Source organism: Nannospalax galili, unplaced genomic scaffold (assembly GCF_000622305.1).
Source record: "Nannospalax galili isolate Female #2095 unplaced genomic scaffold, S.galili_v1.0 scaffold934, whole genome shotgun sequence".
Lineage (NCBI taxonomy): Eukaryota > Metazoa > Chordata > Mammalia > Rodentia > Spalacidae > Nannospalax > Nannospalax galili.
In genome coordinates this window covers 721,945-745,887 of record NW_008334762.1, presented here as the reverse complement: position 1 = coordinate 745,887, position 23,943 = coordinate 721,945, and the positions used below count along the sequence as shown (strand labels likewise).

The 23,943-nt window shown below is 36.1% G+C and overlaps 1 protein-coding gene across 3 annotated transcripts in view; it reads right to left on the bottom strand.

The window, feature by feature from the left end:
- Nucleotides 1-23,943, bottom strand: part of Cpne3 (copine 3) — a 72,166-nt gene that overhangs the window by 15,689 nt on the left and 32,534 nt on the right. For all 3 annotated transcript variants that reach the window (XM_029561799.1, XM_029561800.1, XM_017797238.2), the window contains exons 3-11: nucleotides 23,647-23,826; nucleotides 18,940-19,014; nucleotides 18,312-18,383; nucleotides 13,529-13,612; nucleotides 11,482-11,571; nucleotides 7,176-7,274; nucleotides 6,402-6,488; nucleotides 5,264-5,323; nucleotides 4,632-4,765 (exon numbers count right to left, since the gene is read on the bottom strand). In XM_029561799.1, coding sequence (XP_029417659.1) covers nucleotides 4,632-4,765; nucleotides 5,264-5,323; nucleotides 6,402-6,488; nucleotides 7,176-7,274; nucleotides 11,482-11,571; nucleotides 13,529-13,612; nucleotides 18,312-18,383; nucleotides 18,940-19,014; nucleotides 23,647-23,826 — 881 coding nt within the window. The remainder of the gene's footprint in view (nucleotides 1-4,631; nucleotides 4,766-5,263; nucleotides 5,324-6,401; nucleotides 6,489-7,175; nucleotides 7,275-11,481; nucleotides 11,572-13,528; nucleotides 13,613-18,311; nucleotides 18,384-18,939; nucleotides 19,015-23,646; nucleotides 23,827-23,943) is intronic.

Here is a 23,943-nt window from a genome sequence, read left to right as displayed (position 1 = left end):
ACAGTCGGTTACTTTCTAAGGTCCTTGGCCATCTGAGCATGGATATAAAGTCATCAGGTAGATTTCAATGGCAATGCTTTTCACATCTACTAATTAACATGAAGCAAATTTCCCTCTAGAGAATTTTAAGATTCATTTTGTCAGGATTCTACTGATTAAATTGATTAATTCAGAAAGAAATTTTCAATCATTATTATACGATCTATTTTTCTATTTAAAGAAGTTTCATTCTTAGTTCTTCATTATAAGTTTAAATGATCCTAGACTTTAACTAAATTCATATTCACCTATTATGACATGTACTATGATCTTTATTATATTTATGTAATATAATTTATATAATCTTGTTACTGCTAGTTACTGAGAAGTTGGTTGTTGCTTTTGTTTTTTATAATCTTAAGCTGTATTTGTGTTCCCTCTTCTGAACTCTTGCTGCTTTCTAATTATTTTTTCAATTGATTAGTTTTCAATTTGTTCATTATAGGGTTTTTTTTTTTTCTTTTTAGAGTTCATGTGTGAAAATATCTTGTCTTGTTGCCTTTCTGAGGAGAGGTTCTTTGGTGATCTGTCCAATTCCTTCTATAATTCATCTTCTATTTAGACTTTATAAAGTGGTCTCTGGCACCTAATAGCTAGCATAAGTTTATTATTTAAGGCTGGGTGTGGTGGCGAGTTAAAGGCCAGCTTGGTCTACATATTAAGTTCCAGGCAGGACTACACAGTGAGACCCTGAGTCAAACAACCCCCCCAAAATTTTTTTTTAAACAAAACAACAACAAAAAGCAACCAACCAACCAATCAACCAAAAACCTGTTACTATTATTCGTGATCATATTTTTTCTCATTATTCTTTTATTTTATTAGAAAGCTAGTTCATTTATATTGAATTATTTAAATCTAAAAGCAGGGACACTGGGTATGGTTTTGTAAAATAATCATCCTTAAATACAGATGAAATCTTACAAAGTATTAAACAGTTTTGATTCTTTTTCTGAATCTATGCTTCTAATTTTCTTATCCTTACTAATATTCTATGTATTTGTGGGGTCAGTTTTGCCAAAAGTTTGCCTAACTTTTTTTGAACTTGCAAAGAATCATTTCTGGATTTAATTAACTAATTTGGTGGGTTTTCTTTTTTTCCAACTTTCCAAATCATAACTATGAGAACATGTCTCTCAAGCCCAGTGGCCCAGGTTCAATCTGCTCTAGTAGTTGTCAGCTGAGTGACCCTGAGCAAGTTACTAAACTCCTGTGCCTCAGTTTCCTCATCTGTCTAATGTAAAGGGCATTGTTCATCTCAGTGAAATATGAGGATTGGAGAATATTAAATACGAAGTATTTGAGGGGCTACAGAGATGGCTCAGTCATTAAGAGCACTGGCTGCTCTTGCAGAAGACCCAAGTTTAGCTCCCAGCACCCATATGCTGGCTAACAATGCCCGTAAATCCAGTTCCAGTGTATCCAATGCCTTCTTCTGGCCTCAATGGGCATTGCATGCATGGGTGTGCTTATATACATGCAGGCAAAACACTCATACACATAAAATAAAAATAAATTTTAAAATGTTTCAAAATAGAAAGTATCTTAAGTGGCATATAAGGAATTTATTACTACTGGACATATTTTTCCTATTCTTGTGTTGAAAAGCTAGTTAGCATATATTCAATTTAACTCTTTTAAAGAATAAAAGCATGGCTACGGCATGGTGGTAAAGCTAAGCACTCAGGAGACAGAAGTATGAGAATCAAGAGTCCAAAACAGCCTGGGCTACACAGTGAAACCCTGTCAAAATAAACAATCAATCAAACCCCAAACCAACATAAGAATAAAGCATACACCTACTATGCATAAGTCCCTGAGTTCAAATTCCAGGACTACAATTTAATCATCTATAAAGAGAGGACAGGGTGCAGACTTCTCATTGGCTTTTATTTATAGTCTACTATAATGCTTTGATTTCCTCTTTGGACTAAGAACTCCTTGAGTGTCTAAATTTTTTTTTTAATTTCCATGTGGAAAATTTTGTTTTAATTATACTTTTGTTATTAAATTATAGATAACAGATTAAATAATTGAAACTTTTCTACTTTTCATATAAGAATCTCATTATAATTATGTTACTCTAAAATTTTTATTATATTTCTAGATATTTTGAATTTGGAAATACTTTAGTACTGTTATTAAACATGTCCAAGGTTATATTTTAATTTTGGATCATAAAACAAAGTATCTATAATATTATGTATTATGTTTAATGATTTTTGCCCTAAGTTTACCAGCCCAATATTAGAATTGCCACCTTTACTTTAGATCTGCTCTCATATTTGTCTGTTAATTTTGGTTCTAAATTTTGCCATGGTTAATTAATGAAAAGCTCCATCAATATGACAGAGTTATTATCATAAAATGACAATAAAAAAGACAAATGAAAATGTATCTTATGTTGCAACAAATCCAAAAAAAAACTATTATTAATGTAGATTTTCCATACTGTCCAATAAACCTTCAAGAGGGCCTATTCAGATTTACTCAATGAATAATCTTTTGACTGTTATTCTTCTTTTATGGGGCTGAAAACTGAAACCAGGTTCTTGCGCAGGCTAAGTATATGCTCTACCACTCAAATACACTCACGGTTCCCAAATCTACTTAAAATCTAACTATTGAAAATTCATTCAAAATATTTTGCAGGAACTAGATTAAGCTGTCTGTTAGCCTCATTAAAAGTTTCAATTAAAAAAAAGCAATTTCAACCAGGCATGGTAGTACATGCCTTTATCCCAGCACTCCAGGAGGCAGAAGCTGGGATCTCTGTGAATTTGAGGTCAGTCTTGTCTACCCAGTGACTTCCAGCCAGAGCTACACAGTGAGACTTTGTCTCAAATAATAATAACAAAAAAATTATTATTAAATTATTATTTCATTACTAAGAAGAACACATATGTTTAGAAACAGTTTTGGTTTTCTTAAATATTTTATTTATTATTTTTATTTTATGTGTATGCACGTATTGCCTGTATATAGGTAAGTGCACCCGTGTCGTGCAATGCCAGCAGAGGACAGAAGAGGCTGTTGGATCCCCTGGGACTGGAGTTACAGACAGTTGTTAGCTGCCATGTGGGTGCTGGGATTTCTGCAAGAAAAGAGCCCGGGTCTTCTGCAAGAACAGTCAGTGATCTTAACCACTGCAATATCTCTCCAGCCCCCTTATTATTATTATTTTATGTGTATGAGTGTATTGCTTGCATGTAGGTAAGTGCACCCATGTCATGCAATGCCTGTGGAGGACAGAAGAGGCCATTGGATCCCCTGAAACTAGAGTTATGGACAGTTGTTAGCTACCATGTGGGTGCTGGGATTCAAACCTGGATCTTCTGCAAGAACAACCAGTGTTCTTAACCACCGAGCCATCTCTCCAGCCCCAAGAAAGTTTTTATTACTGTTCACAAGAAGACGTCATCTCAATATCAACTACATATATAATTTATCCCTAATGACTAAATCCCAAGGAAACCAGATCAAAGAAATAACTATTGCTGACTTCAGTCAACTACTAAATTAGCAAGCTAAATATAACATACTATATCTAATCACAGCAAGAGTAAGAGATCAAAGGTAAATACAAAGATTGTCATAGAGAGAAAAACAAAAAGTAGGAGAAACTTAAGAGAGGAAGCACTACATTAAAATTCACTCACCCAGAGCTCAGGGATCATTGCAGAAGAGGGGGAAGAAAGATTCTAAGAGCCAGGAAGGAAGTGCATGGCCATATGGAAATACAGTTCTAAATGCTCCTGGGACCCTTCTCACATGAACCTACAGCAATGGTGTCAGCATGCACAAGACCCAGGCAAACTCAAGCAGACAAAAACCCAGCACAGAACTGTGGAAATGAACAGTAGGCCCCAATCTTAGTTGAAGAATTATTGGCAGCTGATTGTTGCTGGGTGAAGAAGAGCTGATCTTCTTAAAGGGAGGGACTCTAGATAGGCTGACTAGACCTCAGTGGATGAACTTGCACTGAGGGACACTAACTTGACACAACAGGCATTAACACAAATGACAGAATGTATGCATTCAAGTTGGGGGAAAGGGGGATTGGGAGGGTGCCATGGGAAAGGGTGTATAAAGATAATTAAGATGTTCTATATGAAATACAAAAAATTTCAATAAAATAAAAAGTGGAAACAGTAGGAAGAGGTAGAGCAGAGCCCTGCTGTTTGGTGTGCCCTATGGCTCCAACTGACATTTAATCACATATGGGTACTATTTTGGATGAGAACAAAAATATTTTAAGGATGCCGGGCATGGTGGTGCATGCCTTTAATCCCAGCACTCGGGAGGCAGAGGCAGGCAGATTTCTGTGAGTTCAAGACCAGCCTGGTCTATGTAGTGAGTTCTAGGATATTTGGGGCTACAGGGAGACCCTGTCTCAAAAAGACAAAAAAAAAAATCTAAAAAGATGTCCAAACTGGGCAGTTTGTCACTTTTAAGGAAAAGAAAAAAGAAAGGAAGCACTCTTCCATCACCCTTATCCTATCACCTCTATCAGAGCACCAACTGATACAGAAACAGCCCTTTCTGGGTAACTGTGCAAAGGAGTGCTTCAGTCTTTCCAACGTCATACTCACGCATCGTAATCCTGAATTACCAATCCCACTGACCAGATGGCAGTCAAATACTCATTAACACCATTGGGGCTGATGTAATGCAAGGAGTCTGGAGACCTTGGATCACCATTGGAGCCAGTGAAGTCCACTCCCACCTGCCAAGTAACATGACAATTCTAGTAAGAAGAAGGCAAGGCTACCTGTGCTTGAGATCTAAGAAAACTTCAGGGAAGAAGACACAAAAAGCACCCAGATCATCTCCTAACAAATGCCTACAGTATTTCCACAAACAATTAAACAAGCTTCAACATGAAAAGAACCTGATCTTTTTCTAGCTGTCTTAAATCATGAATCATATGCATGACCCACACTTTGGGGCTGTCTTTTGAAGTTTGTTTTCTATTCCTATGTTACTGCAAGATAAGCACTGGTCTGTGCATATCTGCCTTTCCTCAGGAGGGAGAGACTGTTCATCAACAAAGTCAGAATGTCCATGATGAACCTAGACAACACGTCTGAGGTCTGGGAGGAAATCATACTAAATAGATTGTATAAATTTCATTACAAAGTCAGTTTTCCAGTAAAAGAATACTGCAAAATGGAGGGGGGGAAACAACATTTAATAGCCTGTGTTAGAAAACTGTGTTACTTACAGTAAAATTCACCTGGCATCCTCCCATGATGTAATCAAGAAATGTGCATTCTACTGTAATCTAAAAACAGAAGCTGACTGTTAAAATCGAAGCTCTCCTACTATACAAAAGAAACAAAAAGCTCTTTGGCTATATGTTTATCAGGGTAAATGGAACAGCACGTGATACAAACATGTAGAAATCAACCTCACTTTTGAGCATACAGAATTCCTCCCATAAATGCCAGAAATTAGTAAGAGTTTCAGGCAGCTTAGGTATAGCAGCGTTAAGGTTAAAGTGTCAAGAGGAGGAGCTTGAGGCTCAGCCTCTCCAAGAGGATTCCTTGGCAGTTAAGGATTGTTAGGAAGGAGAAGCTCCCTCGGCCCACCCCTCCCTGATATCTTTGATGAATAATGATTGCTGAGGGAGGGAGGAACATTTTCTTCAAAGGTGTAGCCACTGGTAAGTTACCCATGTTCCTGTAAATTACCTTAAATTTACAGGTAATTTAAACTCACTGAGTCACACAAAAAAGAAAAGGCATTAAAGTAGCAGAAGACTAGTTGGGAAGAAGGGATCAGTGGGAATAGGGGGGTTAAGAAAAGTGATGGGGGTATGTGAATACGAGCAAAATACATTATGTACCCTAGGGAACAATAAAATCCATTATTATGTTTACTCAAAATATGCAAAAAAAATTAAAAAACAGAAACTCATGGGACTAAAAACAAAACAATAAAGACTATCAAAGGCAAAGATGAAATATACTCACTCTAAGACTTATGTAAAGACTCTAATATAGACAGTTTAAGAACTATTTAGTAATCAAGGTAAAAAACATGTTTTCACCATAAGAAATTCTGGCTTTTCCCCACTATTTATAACAGGTTATCTTAAAATTATAGCCAGGATAGATGCACTAAGCCAGGACATTTCCTAAGACAATGGAAAACTTCAATATTCTTTATCCTTTACAAAATATTATCAAACCTGGGAAGCAAAGTTACTTGAAAGATTTCTTAACTACTTTGCATTCTATTATTTTCCCTAAGGTGACCAAATACTTAAGTCATTTCCACCTGCCCAAAGTATTTGATATAAACTACATCAATATAAGAACTCAAAGTGAAATTGTTACAAGTGGCCAGTGCTGACTGACCTCACAATGTTTTACACTAATAACACCTGAATTCTTGTAGCTTTTTTTCTTTTGCCTCTTTTTCTCATTTATGCATTCGTATTCGACCTATAGGAAGAAAAAAATAAGTGTTAATTTTTTACTAACAATAGTCAGATTACTAATGTGAATTTATATGAACAAACATTTTTCCTTAGAATCAGATCATTTATTGACAAAGGTCTCGTGCAAAAGACAACTCAGAAATAATTGCATGATCGATCAAGTATGTAAAATATTTGTTGGTTAAATTTTGAACAATTAAGGCAATAAAACTACAAAGTTTCCAAATCAGCTTGAGCATAGATTTTGCCTTTATGGACGATTTCCTTACAAATGCTCCAAGTAATAACCTTTGCTCTAAAAAAGAAAAAAAAAAAAACTAAATGGTACTCTTATATGTTAGCAGCAGAAAACAAAAACATGCTGATTAGAAAGCAAAGGAAAAACCTAACATACTAAAACAAAAATATAAAAAGCCCAATCCTGCGATAAAACATTCAGCAAAGATCAACTCTTTCCACTGGGAATGTGTGTCAAGAATAAATTGAGTTTATCACTTTAGGGGTTAATCCAACTCCCAACACAATGATCTTCCCACCACCTTCTATCCACTGTTCCTTCCTTAAGACAATATCCCAAGTATGAATTTTGGATACTTATTAAAATTCACAGTTTAACAACTTTATGCAATATAGAATAGCAATATGGTAAAATATATAATATATATCATACAAATGCAAAGATGCAACTTACAGGTGAGTTTCTGGAGGCTTCTTTTAGTTTTGTCATGGTGGTTTGAAATGCTCCAATGAGATCATGTGACCCATCATTGTCATAATCATAACACTCTACCTGGAATTAAATATAATAAAGGTACACAAAAATCAATAGAATTTTATTTTAAAAATATTGGCTGCAATAAATGTGCCTTTTTAATTAAAGTGAAAAAATATGCAGCACCCACTTGAAGAAAAAGGGGCTAACTTCCTTGAGAAGCAATATTCAAACACTTTCAAACCAGAACTATCCTTGGGATGGGCTCTAAAATAGACCCCAGGAGGATGATAAAACACAAACACAGCTTAAATTGCACCGGAAGGTTTCTAGTGTCTCTATCATGCCCTCTGCAAATGCCGATAAAAGGCTAAATGGAACTACAGCTACTTTCTCATCTGCTTTTTCACCTTATTATCACTACACAAGAGCCGGAGGTCATTATCTTGAGAAAGGAAGTCAATATCCTACCAGCTAAAATTTATACAATAAGTTCTAGATAATTTTAAATTATGGGAAATATGTTTCATTAACTGCAATTTGAGGAGGCTGGGCTTGTAATTAGATAAGATGTGATAGTCAGATTTGTATCACTCTGAGGATCACAGCCTTTGCAACAAAATGGAAGACTCCAGGGCAAGAATAGTTAGCCCGTTGAGGGCTGCATCATATTTACTGGCTTCCTATGTAAGAGAAGGGAGGTGAGGTCTAGGCTTAGATCTAGCTCTTATTAAATTCTCATTCCCTCGCTTCCTCCCCCACTTTCTTCCTCCACCCTCTTTCCTCTCTCTCTATCCCCTTTCTGTCCCTGTCCAAAAGATCAGATTTTATTTTTATGTATTGTTTTGTGCTGGTTAACAAATGTAGAACGGTTAACAGTCACCAGAATGGTAAAATATTCTCTCCAGTAGGAAGAGTAAGGTGGTGTGAACTGGTATTACCAAGATGAGATGTTCAAGGTAAGCTGAAAATTTGACCACAGTGTCTGACTATCTAACAGAGTATTTTTATCATGCTCCATAATTTCAACATATTATTTCATTTTTGTGGACAATTAATATGTATACAGTGCAATTCTCTAAATAGCCTCACCTCATCCACAACATGGAAAACCCTCTGACTACTATTCCCATTTTGCAGATCTGAAACTTGAAGGGATTAAATACAAAGTCTAGAAGATGGCACATCTAGTGTGGTACCAACATGGGCAAAGTAAAATGCCATTTCGAGGACAATTCTGGAGCCTGTGCTGCAAAGTAGAAACTTCTAACTAAAAACTTGCATATGACTTCAGCCAAATAAGCTGCCAAGGTACCACACCAGAAATTGTAAGCACTCATTTGGTAGAGTGCCTTCTCGGTTCTACACTGACTGCTTTGCATTATTGGACGTCTTTCATTTCTCACTTATATTTTCATTATCTTCTGCAAACACTTAAAATCAATTAATCAATCATCAATCAAAACAGGCACATCCTAGAACTGCAATTTTGCTTATTTAAGGAAATGCCTTCCAGGCACTTTTGCAACTGACCAAGTCTGACAGTTTGATTCCTGCCCTATATATTCAATGTCCAATTTCAATCCAAAGGCCCTTTATCTGACTAATGTGTCAAGGGAAAAAAAGATAAAAATTGATTTTTCTCTAAAGGAAGTAAAATTTCAATGAGGTAGAAAACAAACTACGTTAATGCTTTAATAAGATCACTTTTAACAGACATTTTGAAATTATGTCAAATGGGACTTTACATTTTAATTTCCTTGAGAGAACATTAATTTATATGCAAGCAAAATAAAAGTTTAATATGGCCAAGATTTAGTTAAACTAACCTTACTAAGAACTACAATATGAAAACATTTAGAAGAGCTGAAACTTTAAGAAATAAAAATACATTTTTTTAAAACTACAAGTTCTGATTACAGTAAATAAATGGAGTGGCTCCCTCTTGTCCTCTTAAAGTGAGACATAACATCTTCAGTGTACATGCTCAGATAGTCTGAGGTAGAATGTATGCCTTTTAGTTTCTCTCTTCTCAAGAATTTAAACACCACCACTATTGGCTACTTAAATAAGCTACAGTATCAGAAGAACTTGCAAATATATGCATATATACATAAGAGTATATGCATACATGGAGAAACTGTACACAACACACAGTGCATTACCATTAAGGCATTCTCACTCGAGGCAAGGCAGCAGCATGCATGATTATTTCTCTTGCTCAACTGATGTTTTGGAAATAATACATGCAAGAGTGATAACACATTGCAGCAAAGAAACCACTGAGGATTCCAACTTTATCCTCTGCTCTGTAATTCTTTACCATGCCTCTAAGTAATTCCCAAACAGTAAATGAATCACAGATTTGTGACTCAGCTAATATTGCAAAGAAATACAGAAATAGAGAAATAAAGTGAGTGATGATGTGCCAAACCAAGTTATGTTTAATTAAAAACAAAATGAGAGACTTTTAAGAATAGAAGACATTCATCAGACAAAGCTCATAAGATTCGTTTACTTACTATAATAAATTGGCCCTGCAAGCATGCCACTGTGAGCAAAAAATGTTTTAGAAACACGGTTTTACTGTTAATTTATCAGAAACAATCAAATAGCCTAGACTTTTCTGTCTTCTCAGATCTAGTGAGGCTTACTACTTTTAATGTGAAAAGGAAGGGCTCTAGATTTATCATATAATAAAAATTATTTTAGTTACGTTTATATCACATATTTATATAATTCATATTACATTTATATTATTTAAATCATACCTAGATTTTCACTGTTCTTTGACATACTATACAAATCAACTTAACACTGATTTTTTAAGTTCTCTAAAATCTAGGAACAATTTCTTCCATAGCTCAAAAACTAAGTGGTTTTCAGTACTGACAGTATCTCTCCTGTTGTTTTATATATTAAACTTTTACTTTCATTATTCTGTCCTTACCTTCTTGGATGGTGATATTACTATCAAGTATATTATTAAAGTTAGGTGAACAGCCCAACATCCTTTACCTGGTTAAAGAGTTAAATCAAAATGTAAGCTAAGGCCTGACTCTAATTATCATTCCTGTTTTCACTATATTAATTACAACAAGAAAAAAAAAAAAAACCCTTGGTATGTTGAGATATAACATAAGAAAATCTTATATACAGAATCATGTGAAGACACTGACTTTAGGGATGGAGAGAGCCCAGCTGGGAGAACTGGAACCCACCTAGTTTTAAACACACACACACACACACACACCCATGTCTTAAGTCTGTGTGTATGTGTATGAGAATTGGTTGGCTGGTTTAGGTTTTGTTGCTTTGGCAAATGCCTATAAATAAAAAACAGAGATATGGACTGCTTTTCTCTGTCCCCACAATGCTACTCTCTTCTCCCTCATAATGGTAGGAAGACTCTCTGAAATCTTAAAGTAACATTACTTTTATCTACAAGGAATATATTACAGGTAAAGAATGAAGTTCATGGTTCCTATTGGCTGAGCAAAGGAATCTTATTAAAAAGTAAAAAATATTTAAATTGGATGCAAATTTTAAAAATATAGATTAAAATAAAAAGTATGCTATATGATTAAGCATTAGATCAACACATTAGTCAACAAACAGTAAAGTATGCCTATGCCTTCAAATGGATTACTTTACTAGCCAGAAAAAAATTTAATTTTAGTATTATCATTTACACATAAAATTCAACTTTATGGCTGTATCATTTACTTTTTAAAAATACAACTTTAAATATTAACTTTATAAGGTAGTTGTGTGCACATTCATGTATGTTACACTCTCTGACTTGTATCTGTGTGATTTAAATAATTTTTTATTTTACAGTGGTGCAAACTGTGAATGGTGACACCATTCAGTAGAAACTGCACAGGTTTTGAATTCTGATCTTTACCTGTACTAGCAACACTGACAATTCTTTCATAATGCCAAGAGTGGCAGCAAGCAAAACCTGCCAGTCAACCACAGGATCACCACAGTAAACACTGATACTCAACAGTGTACTGTGTGGCTACGGTTTGGTAAACCATGTGTATTAAATGCATTTCTAACATCCTTTCTTCTGATCCCTCCTTTCTCTCTTCTCCTTCCCCTTCTTTCCTTCTTCCCTCCTTCAGAATGAATGCAGGCCCTCAAGAACACTAAGTCCATGCTCTAACCAAGCTATACCCTCAGCCTAACTTATGATGAATCCCATTTACAATGGGTTAATCAGGACACAATCCCATAATAAACTGAAGAGCACCTATCTCTACATTTAATTTCTAATTACCTTAATGGTTTTGTCCATATCTCCATAGCACAGAGAGTTGAGAGAGATTTTGAAAGGCTTCCAAACAGGATTCAGGTTGTTTTTTATAACCTATAAAGATAAAAGGATCTATTGGAACAATGTCCAGTTCATGAGTATTTTGTTCTTGCCTTTCCTAAGTTCTTACTAAACTACTTCCAAGAAAACTTAACTAGGACATTATTTCAAAATCATTATATGAAAAGCATAATAAATTGTTCACTTATGGTACATGCTGAGCAAAGAAGAAAGTTACTTGAAAAATATATCCACTAATTACTATGTAAACGTAGAAAGAGTAGCTTGTGATTTTTGCAAACTGGAGTTTCTCTGTAGGCCCACAGGATTCAAATACAGAACAGGGTAAGAATGAACTTTGCTGTGTTGAGCATGAATTAGAAAATAAATGTATTTTGAAATATTTAATTTCTAATAGTACATATACACACAGAATAGACAGATATAAACAGATGTATATATTTCCCAGTTGTGTCCATTGACAGAGATGGAACACAGTGACACTATAGTATTGATGAATACATCCAGAACTCAGATACTTCAGAGAAACGGCTCCTTGCAACTTTGGAACAGGATAAAATACAGACATATTCCATCAATGCTGAAAGAGTCCAGAATCCATCTGAAGGCACTCTTCCTGCTAAAATCTGAATTTGAGTAGTACAAATAATAATGTTAATGAATTAGAATAATCCATGAGCTTACAATGGTACTTGAGAGAGAGAAGAGAACAAAGAGATAAAAGAGGAATGCTTGTAGGTATAAGAGGTGATATGTGGAAAAACACAAATCACTATTTTACAGACCCTGATATAACTGATTGAGGCAAGGATTATCAATGGATACTAAAATGCTAGAGAACAGGTAACTCAAGCAGTCTCAAAGTACCACACCATACATAATTTATGAATTACAAATAGAAAAAAATAGGTCTTTAACAGAGTCACCAGCTTAACCAAGTGCCCAAGTCTGACATCAATCAGTACAGGGCAGCCGGGGCACCAATGTGAAGCAAAAACAGGCACACATGGAGAGTTCTTGACAAAACGTTTGATGTGGATCTAATTGTGAGAAAACATAAGAATTCATTCTGGTCTCAATTATTCAAGAGATTCCAATGCATGCAAACTCAGGGAGGTTAAAAAGAATCCTATAGGGGCTGGAGTGACGGCTCAGCAGTTAAGAGCACTGGCTGCTCTTGCAGAAGACCCGGGTTTGATTCCCAGAACCCACAGGGCAGCTAACAACCATCTGTAACTCTAGTTCCAGGGGATCTGATGTCCTCTTCTGACCTCCGTGGGCATTGCACAACACAGGTGCACTTACATACAGTAAGGCAATACACTCATACACATAAATAATAATAATTATAATTATTGTAATAATAATAATCCTCTAACTGGGAGCATAACAGGCAAAGGCAAAACATTCATCCCCACTGGATCCTAGAGAAAACATAATCTATGTGAAATGTGCTGACATGAGGAGATCTGAGCATGAATGGCACACAGAACGAAATTATGAAACCAATACTAATTTTCTCAGGCATAGTATTTTAAAACGCCCTTAGTCTTGAAAAGCACCTCGTGTAGCATTCAAAAGGAAAATTTTGATGTTTGAGGCTTACATTAGGGTGGTTTACCAAAATGGAAATGTCCACACAAGTGTATAAGCACACATCACTGTGTGTAAGTGTGGGTGAGAGAGACAGAGAGACAAGGAGAGAGAGAACACAAGTGTGCACAGGGAAAACCAGTTGGTGAATCTAAGTGAGGGTATACAGAACACATTTAGCATTCTTTATACAATGTAAAAAGCTTTTCAGAAAACAATTAAGCATGGCAGCATCTCCTCATTAAGAGGAAAAACGTGAGCATGCTAACGTTGCATCTCTGACTACATATAACTCTGAATTTACATGAATATTTTTATACACATTTAGTTCTGTTGTAAATTCAGATTATTGTAACTCCAAAGAAACCCTCGCCTACATTCAGATTCAAGTACTTACCTCTGTTCGATGAACCATTAGCCAGTTACCATCTGATGTCTGCTTGTGAAACTCCAGGTACGGATCTGACTTTCCAAACAGATCCTACGTTTAAAAAACAGCTTTCATTCTCCTGTAACATCATGTGTGACCATACCTTATACATGCTGACAATCACATAGGTCTAACTCCATAGTGCAGATATACTGGTGAGAATATCATCCTGTCATCTTGCACTAACTTACAAATTTGCATAAGTCTCCTGGGGAGAATGACTAAAGCATTTATAATGAATGCTCATAATTCTGTGTATCACACCTACCCCTCAAAAATATAATAGTTTTAACCGGCCATGGTGGTGCACACCTTTAATCCCAGCATCGGGAGGTAAGGGCTGGCAGATCTCTGTAAATTTAAGGCTAGCCTGGTATACCTGGTATACCTAGTGAGTTACAGGCCAGCTATGGCTACATAGGGAGACTCTATCTCAAAAAAAAGTTTTAAAATAGATTGATAAAATGTAACATAAAAATGTGTTTTGGCTTGGTGTCAGCATTAAGAGTTTCCATTCACATAGCATTAAATATGTTAAAGGCATCCAAAACATTAGTCATACCGTGATGGACAGGGCAGTTAGGAATGGGAAAGTGGATTTAATGGGCTTAAATAACTTTTCCAAGATAACACATCTTACTAATTGATTGATCTGTGTTTTAACTTCCTATCTTGCCCTTCTATGTCCAACTTCTATTCACCAGTGCTGCAGTGTTCTTATAGTCACAGAAGGGAGCAGAGGCAGATACATAGATTACATAATAGAAATAAAAAAAAAAAGGCTACATCCCCTGTTCCCTCTACCATTTGCCATAGTACTCCTATACAAGGCTTGGGCACAGTGAGGTCTCAAAAGTGCTCTTATTCCCTGTCTAACACATACATGTACATAGATGAAATATTGGAACATGCAAATCACTCACTTAAGTTGAATGTGCAAATCACTTGCTGAGGTTAAACTCAGGTAGCCATAGTATAAATGATTATATGATAATACATTCATATAAAATCTTAGAAACTGAATAACTAACTCATAAAATATAAATTTTTTAAAAAGTATTACAAGAAAGAAAAAGAAAATGGCAGAACAGAAAGAAAAAGAAGCTAAATTTCTTGGATATAACTTATTTTACAGATTAACCTTAATACCATGGGCTTGCTTTATTTACTTACTTATTTATTCATTTATTCATCTATTACTTATAGGCAGGGGCTCACCTTGTAGCACAGGCTGACTTCACATTTATAATATTACTATTATCTAACTATTTTGTAATTTTTGTTTATCTTTATTTTGAAATATGCATATTCCTAAGCAAACACTACTGTGTGGGGGCAAAAACTTCCAAACACTTCAGTAATATAGCAGATACGTCACTGTATTGAAGATTTATTTAGTCTTAAAGTAGTTTTTGGTATTTAATTAAGACCTAAGATAATATGATTTCCCTGCTGAACACAAAATTTAATGCCAAACAAAACAACGTGTTTGGTGCAATGAAGAACAGAAATATAAATACTACAGAGAACTTTAACCTTATCTTTATGAATAATCTTAAGTAAATGAAATAAACATTTTATGTTCACATTTGACAACTAAGAGTCTTACAAAGATGTTAACTTTTCCAAAAACACGTTACATAATGTGTGACTTACCCTAAAAACAATCCCATGGGAAAGGTAAAGCATATTTATTACCATTTTGAAGGCCAAAAAAAGTCTGTGTTTGAAAGTTCCCTAAGCTGTCTACATCGGCAGTAAAATAAAAACTGAAACTTCCTGATGGACTTCCGGGATAGGTTAAGAGAAAAAACCAAGGTGGCTGAAGTAGATATCTAGCATGCTAGACTTCCTTAAGGTCTAGGAGTGGAGAATATAGATATGTACCCAAACACAATTAGGTAAACATACATATAATGCATATAAATACATGCATGTGAATACCTATGTGTATGCATATGCATACATTCATACAAAATCTTAGAAACTGAAGAACTAAGCCATAAAAATATAAAATTTTAAAAAGTATTACTTACAAGAAAGGAAAAGAAAATGGCAGAACAGAAAGAAAAAGAAGCTAAATTTCTTGGCTTTACCTTGTTTTGCTCATTAGCCTTGACTCTATTAAAATCTTATTATTTATTTATTTATTTATTTATTTATTCATTCATTCATTCATTCACTCACTCACTATTTATAGGCAGGGCTCAAACTGTAGCATAGGCTGACCTCACATTTATAATATTCCTGCCTGTGTTTCCTAGTGCCAAGACTACAAGCATCACCACCATGCCTGGCTACATTACAATCTGATTCATTCATGTGTTCTCTCTCTCCTCTCTCTCTCTCTCTTTCTCTCTCTCTCTCTCTCTGTAGTAAAAAATTGTTGAACCTAGAGTTGTATACAACACAGGCAAGCACTCTATCACTGAACCATATACCCAGCTTTCATTTGATTTTAAATCAAAAGGCTTTTAAAACCAAAGAATTCAAAGAAGGTATAAACTGTTTTCAGTAAAATACTGTTAATTATAATACTGATATTTTGATTCTGAAACTATTAGGCATTAAATATGAAAAAATACATGTGGTTATATTAATATTTTAAAAAGTATTCTTACTATAAAAGAAGTAGAAATATTAAAGCAAATCCCTATAATTCTATATTCTAATTGGAAATATTTGTATAAATTATAACTTAGCTCTTTTTTGTCTGTTTTTGAAATAGGGTCTATATAGTCCAACTGGCTTACAATTCATGATCCTAAATCCTGGAATTACAGGCATGCACCAGCACACCTGGCCATTTAGTTTTCTTTTTAAAAACCTCTTTCCTGTCTGACATGGTGTCTTACACCTATAATCTCAGTGCTTGGGAGGCTGAGGCAGAACTGTCATGAGTTTGAGGCAAACCTGGGCTACAAAGTGAGAAACTATTTTTAAAAAGTAGAGAGCTGGAGAGATGGTTCAGCAATTAAAAGAACTTGCTACACAATCATGAGGACCAGAGTTTAGATCCCAGCACCCATGCAACAAGCCAGGCATCCCATAAACACTTGAGGGAGTTGATGCCCTCCTATAGCCTGTGCACATAAATACACACACACACACACACACACACACACACACACACACAATCTTTTTTTAAAAGTCTTTCCTATATCTGCTCACTAAAAACGATCCTAGAAACAAATCATGAGCAACAGTAACAGCAAATGGTGAGTTCCCACCTCAGACTGTGACCCTAAATACCCATTCCATTAAAATGAGGTAAGATTCCTTTTAATGTGCCAGTTTGGGGCAGAAATCAGATCAAATAAACCTGCAACACTATGTCATGGAACAGAACAAGGACACTATCTATAGGTTCCTAGGGTCTCAGGCCAATGTTGGGATAATGTATCAGTAAGAAGTAACCTGTGGGACTGGGTGTGGTGGCACAAGCTTTAAATCCCAGCAGGCGGATCTCTGTAAGTTCAAGGCCATCCTGGTGAGTTCCAGGCCAGCTGGGGCTGCAGGGAGACCCTATCTCAAAAAAATAAAAGAAATGACCTGCAGCAGTTACTAATGTTTAAATCCATGACTTTATAGCTAGTCTAAAAAGGAATAAATAAAATAAATAAATAAATAAATAATCAATCAGTGGTCACATTTAAGGACTATCAAGGAAAACAACTTATTCTGAAAAATAATAAATATAAGGTAAGCAAATGCTTTGTCTTTCCTGTATAAACTGCTGTTCAAAACAGATAAATAACTAATTTGGGGACATTTCTCTATAGAAGATGCAGTCACCACCAATCACCCCAATACAGAACTCTGTTTAAGCCCCCTGATGGAGTTACACAGTAACACTGATGAAACTGTCTCATAAGCAATTCAAAATGCCATCAGATCATTTCTCTATATTCACTTGGCAGCTTAATGAAGTCAGGAAATAGAGAACAAAGCATGCAAAATGATACTACTGGGATTTATTTAGCCATATGCTGAATGTACAAACATCTATAGGACAAAGGAAACAGTTTCTTAATTGCATAAATAGATGGAAGAATGGATGAATAGATGGGGGAAGGAAAGGACAGAGAAGGAAGACTTAAAAGGGAAGAATTTATACATCAAAAATTATCTTAAGAGGCGTTTTAAGTAAATACATTTTAAAAGGGTCCTTAGAAATATTTATGGGTAAAATGATATGATGTCTGGGGAAAAGGAAAATAGGTATGGATGAACAAAACTGGACACGAGTTACTGTTAAAGATGGAGGACAGGAACATAGTATTTCTAAAAGGTTTTTTTTAAGCCGCTGGAAATTAGTCTTATGGCATTTTCACATTAAATTCTAAGGTAAACAAAAATAAGGAAGAATACTTCATACAGTTGTTATTACATATGAACCTTTAAATGCAAAAAGAGTAACTGACATAATTGAGAAAACATTGAGTTTTTGGGGGGTTTTTTTCCTCTAAAGGTAATTCAACTACTTTCTTTCATGACTTTTACAGTAACACTAATGCTTGTACTTTCTTAATCCAGAAAAGTTCTTTAAGTGCATCTACATGAAAGAGGTGAAAAGAATGGATTCTGTTTAAACATACCTCAGAGAGAAAGAAAGAGAGAGAAGACTGAGATTGAATGTATACCCAGGTAAGAGTTCATGTTAAGTGCATTACTAATTTCTCAAGAAGGAATCGGTGAATCAGTGTTATGAATACTTGGTATCGTGCTGAAATATGCATGATCTACCTACCTTATTATCCAGTTTTCTGGCTTCCATTTCAAACAAGACCACTCTGTTATCTTTTATTTCTTCTGCTGAAACCTATGAGTAGATAAGGGAAGAAAATGACTTAAGTACGTGAGCTTACCACTTTCTTTGCAATACAGGAGACTGAACCCGGGGTCTTGCACAAGCCAAACAAGACGTTACCACTGACAAAACTTCCTGGTTAAATGCAGTTCCCTAATAACCTGAGTTTCAGATGTGTGTGTGGCAGGGGTGGGGAATGCAGGACTTGTTATTCAATGTATCTGCAGATGTACTTTTACTATGGATTATGGTTGAGAATTTTAATATCACTGTAGTTGAATATTCAAGAGTAAAAGTATTGACCAGAAAAAAAAAATGTGGTCCCCTAATTTAAATAAGTCCTATTCCATAGAAAAGAATTAAGCACCAAGACACGTTATCCTTTACATAAAAATGGCATTCTCATATTGCACTTTTCCATTTCTATCACTATCAGGTCAAGGTGAATAGACTACAATATTCAAGATCAATTGATAAGGCAGGGTTGTAGAATATTTATTTGATATGCACAGTTACTTGTTAGACATAATAAACTTTATATCTGGAGGGAAAAGGATCTTATCTTTACCGTAATGCTCCCTTTCCCAGCAGGTCTGCCATTTTTAAGTACCAGGGGTCGGGTTAGCTTCTTACTGGAAACAATCTGTTAAAAGCAGAAAGTAATACTTCACTTCAACATATGAGCTGTTAAACTGAATATGTTTTGAAAAAGAATTAAAGTTCACTTAAAGACATTACAAACACAAACATTGAAACTACATTCTTTAAAGACATTTAAAATTCATCTCCATATTTAGAACCATTTGGAAAGATTTCCAAAAACTTTACCCTTGCAGATATCATCTCCCCACCCATGAGGTTCTTTACTAAACAGATCCAGCTTTGGCTTATCCCTTGGAATGGAAAAAAGGTCTAGATTTTCATCTCTTACATGAATCACTGAGCTGAAACCTCTCTGGTAAAAGGTGGTAAAAGGTAAAATCATTAATTGTGATTCAGTTTTCCAATTGGCACAGAACCTGATATGTAACTTTCAAAAACATCACATTGCTTAAAATAGTACAGTATGCCTAGGCACTCTGAAACTGATACAGCTCTCAAATTAATTGGAATTTTACCTTCTCTGTGATTTTTTTCCAAATAATAAATTTCCTGAATTTTTTCTTTAATATTACTCATGAATAATAACTGACTTATTGCTTATTTCCCTTGAGACATGGGAACTACTATGATCATCAAATAATTCAAACCTAGAAAACAAACTCATAAAAGGCAATTCTAAAGGATAAATGTCACTCACTGAACAGCTTTACCTTCCTCATGCTTTTTTCAGTTTATACAAATAATCGTGATCTCTCTTTAAAAATCACAGGGCTAGGAAAAAAAAATAACAGACCCCTACCCTGATCATATTTTCCATATACTAAGAAGACAGAAAATAAGTCAACTATAATAAAATATGACACAGGGCTGGAGAGACGGCTCAGCAGTTAAGACCACTGGCTGCTTTGCAGAAGATTGGGGTTCGAATCACAGCACCCACATAGCAGCTAGGAACCATCCTTAATTCCAGTTCTAGCGGATTTGATGCCTTCTTCTGGCCACCACAGGTATTGCATGACATGGGTGAACTTACATGCAGACATAACACTCATATACATAAAATTAAAATAAATATTAAAAAATTAATTAATTAAATAAATAAAATTAAAATATGACACCATGGACATTGCCAGATCAGGAAAGGGCTCTAAAAAGTCCAGGGGATCAGAAGTTTATGGGGGAAGTAAGATTTAAAGTGATACACTTAAGGTAGAGCAGAAGAAAAAGGTAGTGTCAGGACATCAGGGCCAAGAGGGTCAAGCTAGTTAGAACATCAGAAATTAATGCTTCTTCAACAGGATTTATGACTTGAACATAATAAAATTTTACTGACCTCTCATCAGCTAGTACAGTGATATTTTTTATTGAAATGCCTGAGAGTCTTCTGAAAATGGAGCCTAAGCTGTCTATATATAACCCAGTGAAAGATAAGAAAGCATAGACTCAGGCCAGTGAGATGACTCAGTAGTAAGGGTGCTTGCTGACAAACCTGACTGCCGGAGTATGATTCCTGGGACCAACGTGAGGGACAGACTCCTGCAAGTTATCCTTTGACCTCTGCATGTGCATACACGGACACACACACACACACACACACACACACAATTAAATAAATGTACTAAAAAAATTTTTAAAGAAACCATAGACTTCATTCCAAAGACACAAAGGAAAGAACAGCATCAGAAATTCATAAAGATAGTCATAAGAAACTGAAAAGTGTGAAGAAACAGAAAAGTGATAAACAGAAGATAAACATGCTAAGGTATAATTCACAAAATCCCTCTTCATGATGCAGTGCAGCACCCCCAGGGGAATTTCTACAAACGGTGCAAATACCAGGGTGCGGCACTGGAACCATGAACTTGAGAGAAACTAAAATGACTTGTAGCACAGGTGAGTTGGGAGGCTTGGGGCAGGAGAAGCAGTGGGGGCAGTGCTGGCTTCAGAGGCCACAGCAGGAGGCAGGAACTCAGTAGGTACCCAAGGCTGAGACTCAGGAAAGGAGTGAAAGGAGTGCTCTGAGCATCTAACCATGATCCCAGAGTGACTAGCCTGAAGGATAGAGAGCCATACCCCAACCACTGCCTAGGCAAACAACACAGGAGCACCAGAAGTGAGGGAAACATGACCGACTCAGACAGATAAAGATATTCTCAGGTAAAGACAGGTGGGACACTGGCAAAAAAAAGCAGCCTGAATTCTGTCCTAACAAAAACACCAAGCTGCAAAGGCCTGAGAGCCTTAGAACCTGGCAGCCACTGGGGGAAATGAATCACCCAGTACACTAGAATAAGGCTGTAGCTGACCTATGGGGGCAAGATACTAAAGGAGGCAATACATAGAAAGGGAAAGCTTCTATCCAGTGCTGAATCTGACACAGGAGTCTCTCAACAGGAAAGTTACTCTTTAAAAAAAAAAAAAATTTATGAGTGTTTTGCACACATACATGTAAAATGTACCTGTGCTGTTCAATGCCAGTGGAGGCTAGAAGAGAGCATCAGAGCCTCTGGAACTGGAGTTATGGACAGCTATTAGCTGCCATGTAGGTGCTGTGTACTGAACCCAGGTCCTCCGCAAAAGCAGTCAGTGCTCTTAACCACTGAACCATCTTCTCCAGGCCCAAAAGGAAGGACATTCTAACTTAACTTGCTTGAATTACACAGCTTGCAGCTATGGTGGTTACTAACGGCTATCAGCCTGATAGGATGTAGACTCACCCAAGGGATAAATCTCTGGACATGTCTTGTGAGGGAGTTTCTAGACTGGATAAGTGATTCCCTAAATAGGTACAGCACTATTCCATAGGCTGAAAAGAAAGGAGAAAGGTAGCTAAGCACCAGCATTCATTATTCTCTGGTTCCTGGTTGCAGGTACAATGTTATCAGCTACCTCAATCTCCCACCACCATGATTTTCCCCTCTATGATGGACTGTACCCTCAAACCGTGAGCCAAAGGAAATTATTTCTTGATTAAGTTTCTTTTGTAAGGCATTTAGTTCCAATGATAAGAAAAGTAACTAATATAAAAAACTATTTCATGAAGAATCTATGGAGATCCTATCATCCCTACTCTAGAAGTGGAGAGGTACAAAATAAATCCTTCCTTGAGCAAAATAAACCTTTCCTTCCTTAATTTATTTTGCCAGATAGTTTGTGACAGCAATGAGAAAAGTAACTAATACAGAATAAAGGTGCTAAGATGTGGAGTTGCTGCTACAAGAAACCTAGCCATGGCCATATGGTCCTTAAGTCTCTGGAACTCGTTTGTGTCAGGAATATGAAAGAGTTTGTAACTTGGGGCTAGAAAAGTCCTAGAATGCCAAAACTGAGGTTCAATGGGCCATCATTCTGGTGGGAGTTTGGAAAACCAAAGTGCTGAGAGAAATGTGAACAGTGGAGGCCTAGATCATGAAGTTTCAGAGGGGAACAAGGAAGGACTCTATCAGGAACTGAACTAAAGGTTATTCACATTATATATCAGCAAAGAATATGGCCACATTCTGCTCAGGTCCTGAGAATTTGTGTGAGGCTGATCTGAATGTAACAGTCTAATTTGCTTAATGGAGGAAATCTCAAGACAGGATACATGTCAGGCTGTCATGGTCATTTCTCACTGCTCTGACCCAGGTCTATAGTAAGAACAAGTGGAGCAGAAAGATATGAAAAATCACAGCAGGGAAAGAGGGGTAGTTTAAAGTTACAGGCAAGAAGGGTGCTTAGAAAAGATGCAGTTTTTTAAAGAGATTGGCAACATTAAAGAGAAATCTTTTGCTTTTCATTGCTATAATTCACAAGGTATCCTGAGGGAAAGACCCACCCAGTGAAAATCCAAATTCATTTAAAAGAAGAGCCTAAACTGAGAATGTCACTTAAGGGATTCCCCCTAGAAAACAACTACCATGGTCTCACCAGAGATGGCCTGGAAGGTACACAAAGGCTAATGCAACTAATGTCTAAAGGGACCATTACAGGCTTTATGTGTGCCTTTGTGTATGTATACCACATCGATGCAGGTGCCCACCAAGGTCAAAACAACTGAACATCCAAGAGCTAGAGTTATAAGCAATTGTGAGCCACCTGATATATGTGCTGGTAACTGAACCCAGGTCTTCTGCAAGAGCAGTGAGTGATTTTTACTACTAAGCCATCTCTCCAGCCCCGCATTACAGGCTTTTCAACTTTAAAAATTAAACTAATCGGGGGCTGGAAAGATGGCTCAGAGGTTAAGCACACTGACTGTTCTTGCAGAGGACCCGGGTTCGAATCCCAGCACCCACGTGGCAGCTAACAACTGTTAACTCCAGTTCCAGGGGATCCGGGATCCACAGTTTCTTCTGTCCTCCGCAGGCACTGCACAACTCTGGTGCACTTACCCACGTGTAGGCAATACACTGATATACATAAAATAAAATAAAAAAAAGTTTAAAAAAAAAAATTAAACTAATCAACACTTATCAAAAACACTGAATTCTTTGGCTAAAAATCCACACAAAATAGCTAGGTGTGGTGGCAATCTCACCACTCCAGAGGCAGGATCATCACAGATTCAAGGCCAATCTGAGCTACATAGCAAGTACCAGGCTCACCACCACTACATATTGAGGTCCGATCTCAAAAAAAAAAAAAACCAAACACTCAGACAAAATGGAATGCAACAAGTCTCAATACTCACTTGTCCAAGGGTGCACTCACACTCTCCTAAGAAGTCATCATCACTTAGCTCAACAGTTTTGTTGTCAATGTCATAAATTCCAAATTTCAATTTCTGGACCACTTCAAAGTAGTAATCAATAATAAATGTCTTAGAAAATTTGGGATTCAAGGAATTCTTAATTCTTTCTGTTCGTTCAACCTAGAGTCACCGCAAAGAAACAAAAAGAAGAGAAGCTCTTTTGAGATCCAAGGCATACTTAGATTTTTAACATATTTATGTACTAAATATAATTATACATATATATGTAAATATAAT